Consider the following 11378-nt stretch of genomic DNA (forward strand, 5'->3'; position numbering starts at 1 on the left):
GAAAAGAAACAATGTAAACAGGTCACAACAGTAACCAGTGCAGAACACTGTAACTTCAGATAGAATCAACCAAACCCATGAAAACACAATTAGCATTACTTTACCAAAACAGTTAAAAACATAAAAAATAAAAATAGTTACTTGATATAGTGTTATATGCATTTATGATGTAATTGCATATTGACTCCACTAGAGGGCCACCTTGGGCTTGACTGAGGTGGGTAACTGGGTTAGACGAGTTAGACTGTGGTTTTGCATGAGCGGGTTCTATAATAAATATGTGGTTCTGCGTTATAACTCTCCGTGTATGTAGTCTATTGGATACATTGCAACAGAAGAAACACTACAGCGACGTAGGACGCTACAGCTACAGCAAAAAAGATACATTTGAAAAACAAAAATGATTTTTTTAGGAATCAAACCTATAATAAATATGTATTAATATGGAAGGATGTAATTTGGTAGTGCTTGGTTTTGTTGATTAGGATCATTGTAGAAAGAAAAAAATAATAATACGTTTATGTAATGAATCCTATCCTGTTTTTCAGTCCTGTCACATGGCTTGGTTAGCAGCAGTAAGAAGGATTGTCCCTTTGGTCTGATACACACGTATGTATGTGCATTTATATATGTATATATATATATATATATATATATATATATATATATATATATACAGAAATGTACGTTATATAAACAACTTTTTTTGGATGTGATTAATCGATTTGACAGACTTACATTAAATGTTACCTATGCATGAACCACATCTCCTGCATTATCAGTGTTATGCATATTGCATACCACCTGTTACAGTAATAAACGGCAAAATTGATCAATTCTGTATCTCTGTATCTATTTGTGCATCATAACCCACTGAGGTTAATTTGTTCTGCACCCATCCATTTGTAAATTGCAGGTGAGACTCGAGACATTTTTAACTGATCAGAGGTGTACGCTCTGACACTACAAACAAGGTAAGAAAACACATTGGGGAAGGTTACGAGCGGCAGCTCTTTAAGATCATCCTTACACTTGATCTGTATGTCATGTCACTTTCACTTTTACTGATAAGCGTGTCCCCAAAAATGGCCGCGACTACCCAGAATGCACTCAGGGCGCATCCAAACCCAGTTTTGCTATTTTAACTACGGAAAAATGGTTGTCGCGCCAGGGCGCATGGTCTAAATGGGTTGTCCCTATTCTCTTAATGAGTAATGGGTGTGTTTGGGGGCGTAACGTGCAATGAACTAATCAGAAGGCGTTTCTCAATGTCAAGGATACTTCATTGGTAGGACTGATCCTTCCAAGTCACTTCCTTCAGAGGCTAGGTGAGACTCCTCTTTAGCAAATATGAGAACACGTAAATGGAACAGGCTAGCAAGTGCACGTAATTGCGTCATTACGTCAGTGAAAAGGTCCGTTTGAATAACACTGTGAATGGTATCATTAAATTACTTTGGACAATTTAACTAGTTATTTATAAAAGAAATGCCGTTGACGCAACCAATTGTTAAATGACAGGTCTGGTTCAGTTAACCATTTGTATTTGTATAATTTACAATATCAATATGGTAGTAATTTGTACTGGCATTTAAATGTCAAACTTTACTCATATTTACTACAGTTATAACAAATGTTTGGTAACGTAAATAAAAACCGTTAACGGTCCGACTACGTTAACGTTCAACATTTTTTAATTTTTGAACTAACGTTAGATAGCAAAGCTGCACGCATAGCATTGTGGGTGATTTGAGAGCGCGAAGAGCGCGAAGGATAAACATATGCATCCTTTTGTGACGATTGGGTTTAGGAGAAACACAAGGAGAGGGTAGGATCCAAATGCAAGTATGGTTTATTGTAACAAAAAGGTTAAATACAAAATAAACAGTCTTGAGAGACAAACAAAACAAAACAAAAGAGGAAACCGGATGAGATGGTAAGAACAAACTCGGAGGAACGAGAAGGTAGGGGTAAGTCTCGGGAGACGAGAACATGGCACATAGGGTAAGGACTCCATGCAGATGACAGAGAAAGACAGCTATACATAGGGAGACTAATGACAAAGGATTGTCAGCACCTGTGCGATTTAATTGGAGTGCAATTACTGTGAAGACAGAACCAGACTAGAGGAATTAAAGTGCCTATGGAGAAGTGAGCTCACTAGGGAACACCCAGGAAAACAGAGACTGACAGCGTGACATTACCCCCTCCCCTACGGAGCAGCTCCCAGATGCTCCACCTGAAACCCTGGAAAACCCAACAGAAAAAGAGGTAGGAGGGAGGTGAAGCGGCGGCAGACTAGGGGGAGGGACGGAGGGTCAGAAAACAGGGACAGGAGAACCAGATAGAATGGACAGACAGAGACAAACAACCAGGTGGAATGGAGAGACAAAGACAGGACAACCAGGTAAAATGGAAAAAACAGAGACGGAACAACCAGATGGAATGGAAAGGAAAGTGGCAGGAAAGTGTAACACAAAACAAGGAGTCCAGGAGGGTGGTGGACCGGCGGAGGATGAAGGGGAGGGACGGAGGGCCAGGTCCAAAGAAGGAGATAAATAGAAAAACAAATGAAATCAAAAACACAAAAACATGGGTACATGGAGGACATTAAGTGATGCCCACCCGGGCGGAACAGAGGGCCATCACACCCATGTGGTCAAGGCAGAAGCCCCCCCAGGGCGGAGCGGAAGACCACCACGTCCTCGTGGTCAAGGCCAGAGTCCCCCAGGGCGGAGCGGAAGACCACCATTTCCTCGTGGTCGAAGCCTGAGTCTCCCAGGGTGGATCGGAAGACCACCATTTCCTCGTGGTCGAAGCCTGAGTCTCCCAGGGTGGAGCGGAAGACCACCACGTCTTAGTGTTCGGCCCAATGGGAGGACGAAGATCACCAGTGACTTGACTCAGTCCTCGAAGATCACCGGTGACTAGCCTTGTCTCTGGAAAGACCATGGTACCTAGTCCTGACTCTGGAAGGTCATCAGTGACTAGGCCTGACTCTGGAGGGTCAATGGTAACTAACCCTAACTCTGGAAGGTCGATGGTGACTAACCCTGACTCTGGAGGGTCCATGAACACCTGACTCGACTCTGGAGGGTCAACCGGAAACTGACTCAACTGAGGAAAGTCAACGGGCACCTGACTTGACTCGGGAAGATCAATAGGAACCTGACTTGATTCAAGAGAAACAACTGAAACATGACTCGACTCTGGATGGTCAGCAGGAACTAGCCCTGACTATGGAGGGTCAACGGTAACTAACCCTGACTCTGGAAGGTTGACGGTGACTAACCCTGACTCTGGAGGGTCCATGAACACCTGACTCGACTCCCAAGGGTCAACCGGAAACTGACTCAACTCAGGCAAGTCAACGGGCACCTGACTCGACTCGGGAAGGTCAATAGGAATTTGACTTGATTCAAGAGGAACAACTGAAACATGACTCGACTCTGGATGGTCAGCAGGAACTAGCCCTGACTCTGGAGGGTCAACGTTAACTAACCCTGACTCTGGAAGGTCGACGGTGACTAACCCTGACTCTGGAGGGTCCATGAACACCTGACTCGACTCTAGAGCGTCAACCGAGAACTGACTCAACTCTGAACAGTCAATGGGCACCTGACTTGACTTTGGACTGCCTGTGGAGACATGAGATGCCTCTGCTTCGGGCACCGCCTCTGGAACGGCCTCGGTCACTGCATCGGGAACGGCCTCGGACACCTGAACAGCAGCGTGCACTGCCTCGGCCTCCGGAACAGCAGCGGACACCGCCTCGGCCTCCTGAACAGCAGCGTGCACTGCCTCGGCCTCCGGAACAGCAGCGGGCACCGCCTCGGCCTCCAGAACAGCATCGAGCACCTCCTCAGGAACGGCCTCGGGCACCGCCTCGGCCTCTGGAACAGCATCGGGCACTGCCTCGGCTTCCGGAACAGCATTGGGCACCTCCTCAGGAACGGCCTCGGGCACCGCCTCGGCCCCCGGAACAGCATCGGGCACCGCCTCGACCTCCGGAACAGCAGCGGGCACCGCCTCGGCCTCCGGAACAGCAGCGGGCACCGCCTCGGCCTCCGGAACAGCACCGGGGACCGCCTCGGGAACGTCCTCCTGGACGACAACGGCCCGCTCGGGAGCGTCCTCCGGGCTTTGAGGAACAGCAGACTCCTGTCTCCTCCTCCTCCGCCCTCCATGATGGCGAGTTGGTGGCCCCTTGACTGGTGACTCAGGCATTGAGTCGCCCATCTTGTGCTGTGGCGCGGGGCTGGCGGCCATCTTGTGCTGTGGCTCTAAGCTGGCGACCATCTTGTGCTGTGGCTCTGAGCTGGCGGCCATCTTGGGTTGTGGCGCTGGACTGGCGGCCATCTTGTACTGTGGCGCTGGACCGGCGGCCATCTTGTGCTGTGGTGCTGGGCCGGCGGCCATCTTGTGCTGTGGCGCTGGACCGGCGGCCATCTTGTACTGTGGCGCTGGACCGGCGGCCATCTTATACTGTGGCGCTGGACTGGCGGCCATCTTGTACTGTGCCGCTGGACTGGCGGCCATTTGATGGAGTCCTTCTGTGATGATTGGGTTTAGGAGAAACACAAGGAGAGGGTAGGATCCAAATGCAAGTATGGTTTATTGTAACAAAATGGTTAAATACAAAATAAACAGTCTTGAGAGACAAACAAAACAAAACAAAAGAGGAAACCGGATGAGATGGTAAGAACAAACTCGGAGGAACGAGAAGGTAGGGGTAAGTCTCGGGAGACGAGAACATATGGCACATAGGGTAAGGACTCCATACAGATGACAGAGAAAGACAGCTATACATAGGGAGACTAATGACAAAGGATTGTCAGCACCTGTGCGATTTAATTGGAGTGCAATTACTGTGAAGACAGAACCAGACTAGAGGAATTAAAGTGCCTATGGTGAAGTGCCTATGGAGAAGTGAGCTCACTAGGGAACACCCAGGAAAAAAGAGACTGACAGCGTGACACCTTTCCTGTGTATGGGATATTCTTCAAACGAAGGTCTCAGTCCTTGGTTGAAATTCCAATGATCCTCGACATTGGAACAGTCCTTCGACGGATGTCGATGACGTAGCATCCTCGAAATACTGGCTTCCGTGGATCCTTCCTTGACATTGAGAAACACCTAGAGTCTCATCTTCCATTCCCTTTAAGAGCCAGTTGCGCTCTTGCCATGACGGATTTGCTGTTTACACTGCGGAATTTGGCAATCGCAAAGACATCGCCTCTGAGATGAAATGGAACTGCTCGTGTGCGAGCAAATAGACAGCCTAATTCTGATACATGCGATGACTACCCATTATGACATGTACATATGTACATATGACATATATTTGGCATGTTTGTGTGGTGCTGTGCATCCCTGGGCCCTATCATACATCGGCGCAATGCGACGCATTTTCCCATCCAGCGCCACGTCGTTTAATTAGCAAATGCATTTACGCTCTTTTTTGCGCCCATGGGCGTGCTTGTCTAAAAAAGTGTTCTACCCTTTCATAGTACCCTTTGGAAAGTACATAGACTGCTATGGTAAAAGTTGTTAATGATCTGCTGATGTCAGCCAATTCTGAACTTTTAACTATACTTATTCTACTCTATTTAACTGCAGCCTTTGATATAATTTCTTATCAAGTTCTCTCAGATAGATTACCCTCTGTAGGAATTACCGGTATCCCTCTTAGTTGGTTCAGATCCTATCTCTCTGGGCGCATGCAATTTGTTTAACATAAAAATTTTAGATAATATGTTTCACCTGTTACAGCTGGTGTTCGTCAAAGCTCTGTTTTGGGCCCTGTTTTATTTATTATTTATTTACTACCCCTTGTTAATATTTTTAGGAAATATGGCATCAGTTTTCATTGCTATGCTGACGACAGCTCTATTTGTACTCTAAGCCAAATTCTACCCTTCTTTCCTCCTCTCTTTTGGGCTGCTTAGAATAGATTAAATCCTGTTTTTTGCGTAACTTTCTCACACTGAAAATCAACAAAACAGAAGTTCTCCTTGTTGGTACCAAATCTAATTTGTCAAAATCAAACAGTTTTTCACTTTCTGTTGATAACTCTGTCATCTCCACATCTACTCATGTTAGAAGTCTGGGAGTAGTCCTCGATAGTACTTTATCTTTTGAAAAGCATGTGAACAATATTACTCTTGTCGGCACCCCGTGCATTGATTACTGTAACTCTCTTCTCTTTGGGCTACCAGTATGTAACAAACTCCTTCACAAACTTCAGTCGGTCCAGAATTCATCTGCCCGTATAATTACTATATTACTAGAACCTCCTCCATTGAGCATATCGCTCCAGTTCTCTACCATCTTCACTGGCGTCCTGTTAAATATCGAGTAGATAATAAGATTTTACTTCTCACTTTTAAAGCTCTTCATAATTGTGCACCACAATACTGTATCTGTAATAATAATATAATATATTATTATTATTATTATTATTATTATTACCACACGTTTACTGACTTAGAATGTATGTATGAATGACTGAATGAATGAACAAATAAATAAATACATTTATAATTGTGACACAAACAGCTGGCTATGTATATAAGGAAGAACTAACATTTAACTAACATAACAGTTTGGGGGAGGTTCAGGCTGATGCACTGAACTTGGTCAAAGTTCAAATATAATACATATGTATCACTCATGGAAATTTGCAAAGATAAATAAAGATAATTGAATCTTTGAGAACAAAGCCAATATCTGTTGCAATATAACCATAATGCAAAATAGGTGGCTGTGGCATTATGGACTATTGCAACTAAACTTACTTCATTTAAAGAAAGTCACACTTTATCATATGGTGTAGGTTGATATATGTTTTAGTAATTGTCACTAATTTACTTTTTTAATATTTTGACAAACTAAATCCTGGCATATGTGAGAAAAACTGTATAACTGTCATATAGCTGGAAAATAACTTACACAAACTTAAGACTTACAAATGTGTAATTTTAATATGTTTTATTGTTTAGTTTTTTCAATGAAAGAAAATACATATTATTTTGTGCTATAAATCCCTATTTGAATTAATTTAAAATTCAATGTTTCTACAAATATTTCATGCTTTAGTAGATTCACTTTGCTTTATGTCCACATCTGCACCTGTCTTGCTTCAGCTGCTGCTTTGTGAGGAACCTGATAAATGTCTTCTCCATGTGGCATTGAGGAAAGCTTTCTACTCTTTTCCTCACCATCTTCTACATTTTGACCAAAATATCGGACCACAGCATAATCAGTAGTAAGCGAAGAAATGCCTCTGATGTTGTTTGACTCCAGATTGGTATTTATAAAGCTAATTGTTGAATAATGTAGGGTTTCTGGGTGATTTAGTGTGGGGTCTTCAACTGGTGACATCATAACTTTATTAGCGTAAAAAGGCTCTCCCCTACTGTCCACCGAATCAGCCTAGTGAATGAACAGAAATGCAGAATCAGTAGAGAGCTTTTACTCACAAGAAACTTGACATTTGTCAGTGCGTTGAGAAACTAATTGCGTGTAAAAGTAGTTTGGTGTTTGTGAGTTTGGCATATTTATGAATGAATAGCATGTGTGTGTTTGATCAATTGTAACATACCCCATCAGTCTGAATCAGTCCAGCTTTATCTCCCCTTTGAGCCCCGCAGAACCATCTACAGAAATCATTTAGAATGAAAAACCTAAAACTGCTTGTATCTTGTTTATCAGAAAATGTAATTGCTCAGAGTGTTTCTCTTTCATAGATCAGGAGACTTTAAATATAGTGAAACATAAGGAATATACAATAAATATTAGATTTGCAATTACGTTTTGGACATAAAGTTTGTCCATACAGTTATATGCTGAATGTAGATCACCCAGATCATTTGATCTTGAAGCGTTTTACAAAATGCAAAAATAATTTTGGTTGCAGACCAGAATCATCAAATCTGACACAACTGTAATCAGAGACATTGTTGATATCTCCTCTGAAATTCTAGTGGACACATACAAGATTATTAGAGTCTTTTCTGGGAAATGGAGATTATTGGAAAACCAGGAGACTTCAGCAATAGTCTCTGTTTTTCACATTTAACTCATTACTGTCTATTATAGACTTCCTTTGTGATTTTTCCTTCTTAAGCTTAAAATTATACTCTTGTTTTTACATCAGGCATTCACTTTGTCTACTTACTTGTACAGTAGTGTTGTGACCCATAAGATTGCCATAAACACAGTTCCAACTGCAATCCCAACCAGTAGGAAATACACGTTAAACCCTATTAAATAAAAAAGCTGCAGTTCATGGAAACGTTTTGTATTCTGGAGAGCAACTACTGATATCAATTAAATATTAAAAAATCTGAATAATTTGTCCATTCACTAAAAAAAAAAAAATCAGCAGCATAGTTGATGTATTGCCATATCAAGAAATAAAATAGATTAATTGTTCAATTTTAATCTACCTGGAGCATTTCCAGTGATGAAAACCAGATGAAACAGATAACTAGCAGTTCCTCGAGTGTTTCTGCTGACACACTGCAGAGTAGATGTGTTTGTGAGAGACTGATGGAGAGTGATGGAGCTCCTCAAGACTGTGCTGCTCAATCGCTCTTCACTGATGAACGTGTTTGAAGAGTTAGTGACAGGACGTCCAGACAGATGCCACTCCAGTTCAGGAGAGGGATTTCCATCAGCCTCACAGAAACACACAGTTACATTAGTTCTGCTACAGCTGGAAGAAGTAGAGATCTGAGGAAAATCTAATAGAGAGAAAGATCGAGAATGGTCTGAGCAGCACACCTGGAAATCTTTCTTAGTAAAAACATGTATGCAGTTTATATTGCATGCGATCACTTGGTTGAAAGATTTTCTCTGTTCCTTTATTACTCACACTGAATGTCCAGCATCACTGATGAGTTGTGGCTGCCGTGTTGGTTCTGAGCTGTACAGTGGTACCAGCCTCTGTGTGTCGGGTCGGTCCTATTGAAGGTAAGAGTGTCTCCAGTCTGCAGCTGCTTCATCTGTCCTTCACTCTCTCTGGACCACGTGTAGTTCACTGCTGGATTTGCATCACTGCTGCAGATCAGAGTCACTGAACTGCCCTCCAACACAGAGCTGGAGGGAATCGCTAAAGCTGACATGTTTTTTGGGGCATCTGAGAAGAAAAAGATAAAGAGAGAAGATAAAAAAGATAAAGTGAAAAGATAAATAAAGGAAGAAATAACTGAGGAATAAGGGACAGGTAAAATTTCAGGCAGTTACATTGGTATTTGGATGCAAGCTTCATTTATTGCCATTGCATTAGATTACAAAACCAAACTGAAATCAAAGTAGATACCATTTTGCTTGATGTTTTATCTAATGCAATAATATATTTAGACATTGTGTGTGGCTGAAGTATCCAAAAGTGTTCAAATATGTTTTGGGGCAACTGTATATAATATATCTTTAGTCTTAAAGTGATGGATAGATCCTGAATAGGACATGTACTTCATAAATATTTTGAAATAAATGGTTCAGATCACTCAAACCATATAAAATATTTAAAAAAAATCACTATGTATTGTTATACTGTATACTTTCATAAACTTCTATAAGCTTTTATAAATGAAGTTTTATAACATTTAATTACTTCTACAATAATCTGTGATGTTCCACCTTTAAAAAAAACTACTAAACTTAAGTCTGTGCTCTGAAGTATTCTGGATTTGTAACAATTTTAGCTGTAAAAGTAATTTTCATGTCATGACTTACAGTTAACAGGTTTTGTTTTTACAAAATGTGAAAATAAATAGTACTTTGGCACTTCAAGACTAGAGATGAAAAACTCTAATTGACCCGCCAACATTTCAAACGTATAAACATTTCTGTATCTACATTTCACAGCACATCAGTCTATTGAATCTTGTGTTGTTTTTTTACTATCTTTGGCTGATAAAATATTATTTCCTTGTGAAAATATTGCCTTCATAGGGTGGTTAGAAAAAACTAAATAACAACATATTACTAAGCAATGTTGGAAGGTTAACTAGTTAACTTAACAATCTAGAGGCTTTTTAATTATTATTAAGGCTTTCATTTAATCAACATAAACATTTTTATAGCAACTATACTTGCACTTTTACACGATAGCAGTGTTATAACCTTTCATTTTATAATTCACTTTTAGGTGCTAATGAATGTTTGGAGGTAAATCGGCTGTTATATATTACTCACACTGAATGTCCAGCATCACTGATGAGTTTTGGCTGCCGTGTTGGTTCTGAGCTGTACAGTGGTACCAGCCTCTGTGTGTCGGGTCGGTCCTATTGAAGGTAAGAGTGTCTCCAGTCTGCAGCTGCTTCAACTGTCCTTCACTCTCTCTGGACCAGGTGTAGTTCAACACTGCTGGATTTGCATCACTGCTGCAGATCAGAGTCACTGAACTGTCCTCCAACACAGAGCTGGAGGGAATCACAGACACTGTTGTGTTTTTGGGTGAATCTGAAGAGAAAAAAATAGGGCCTCACAATAAAAATCAAAATATTATAATTCACAAGTCAAAACTAAAAAGCATGACTTACACTGAACATGTAGTGCGATGCTGTCCTGTTCTGTTTTGTTCTTGTCCTGTAGCTGGTAGGTTATAGTGCAGATGAAAGTGACTCCGTGCTCACGGTGAGTAGCAGTGAAGTTCAGATCAGAGATGAGCTCCTGTAGTCTGCTGCTCTCACTGAGGGGGATTCTGGGAGTGGAGCTCCATGTGAGAGTTGGTGGAGGAGAGGAGCAGAGAGTCTCAGCAGAGCAGCGCAGACTCACAGAGCTCCCCTCCAACACCTCCAACACCTCCTCCTGACCCTGCACCTCCTTCTGCTCCACAGACAGCTGCACTCTGGGTTTGGGAGGAGACTCTGAAATAGAGAAAGTAAAATGATAATCATGGCAACTTTTAAAACCCACATTTAACACATTTGTTTAGAAATAAAAGGCTCAAATCACTCACCAATGACTTTTATAGTGGAGAAGTTTTGTTTGTAGGTGTATTTCAGATCTCCACTCATAATCCTGAAGTAATATTTACCATTGTGCTTTGAACTAACATTATAAAAGACAGTGGTGCAGTCCTTCTCATGTAGTTTTCCAGTTATTTTCCCATTAAAGTGTTTAGGTTTGAGATCTCTGGAGTTAAACACTTGATGTGTAACATCATTAGTTCCATCTTTGAGCCACAGTCCTGTAGCATCATTCTCATTGAGGTGTTGGTCATATTTCGTTTCAATCTCAAAAGTGCACTTTATGATCACACAGGATCCACTGAGAGCTTCAATCTTCTCTGGCAGAGTGACTTTGAATTTTCTACAGTAAACACCTTATGACACACACACACACACACAATACTATTAAGTAAAGCA

General features: G+C 41.7%; 1 protein-coding gene across 1 annotated transcript; it reads right to left on the bottom strand.

The window, feature by feature from the left end:
- Nucleotides 1–7043: 7043 nt before the first annotated feature.
- On the bottom strand, nucleotides 7044–11152 carry LOC113062261 (myelin-associated glycoprotein-like). Its single transcript, XM_026231997.1, has 8 exons — nucleotides 10970–11152; nucleotides 10551–10877; nucleotides 10204–10470; nucleotides 8879–9142; nucleotides 8451–8747; nucleotides 8180–8264; nucleotides 7604–7658; nucleotides 7044–7434 (listed from the first exon to the last, which is right to left on the bottom strand). Exons 1-8 carry the CDS (start codon nucleotides 11025–11027, stop codon nucleotides 7114–7116), a joined length of 1674 nt encoding a protein of 557 aa, XP_026087782.1. The 5' UTR covers nucleotides 11028–11152; the 3' UTR covers nucleotides 7044–7113.
- Between the last annotated feature and the right edge of the window lie 226 nt (nucleotides 11153–11378).

Source organism: Carassius auratus, chromosome 4 (assembly GCF_003368295.1).
Source record: "Carassius auratus strain Wakin chromosome 4, ASM336829v1, whole genome shotgun sequence".
Classification (NCBI taxonomy): Eukaryota; Metazoa; Chordata; class Actinopteri; order Cypriniformes; family Cyprinidae; genus Carassius; species Carassius auratus.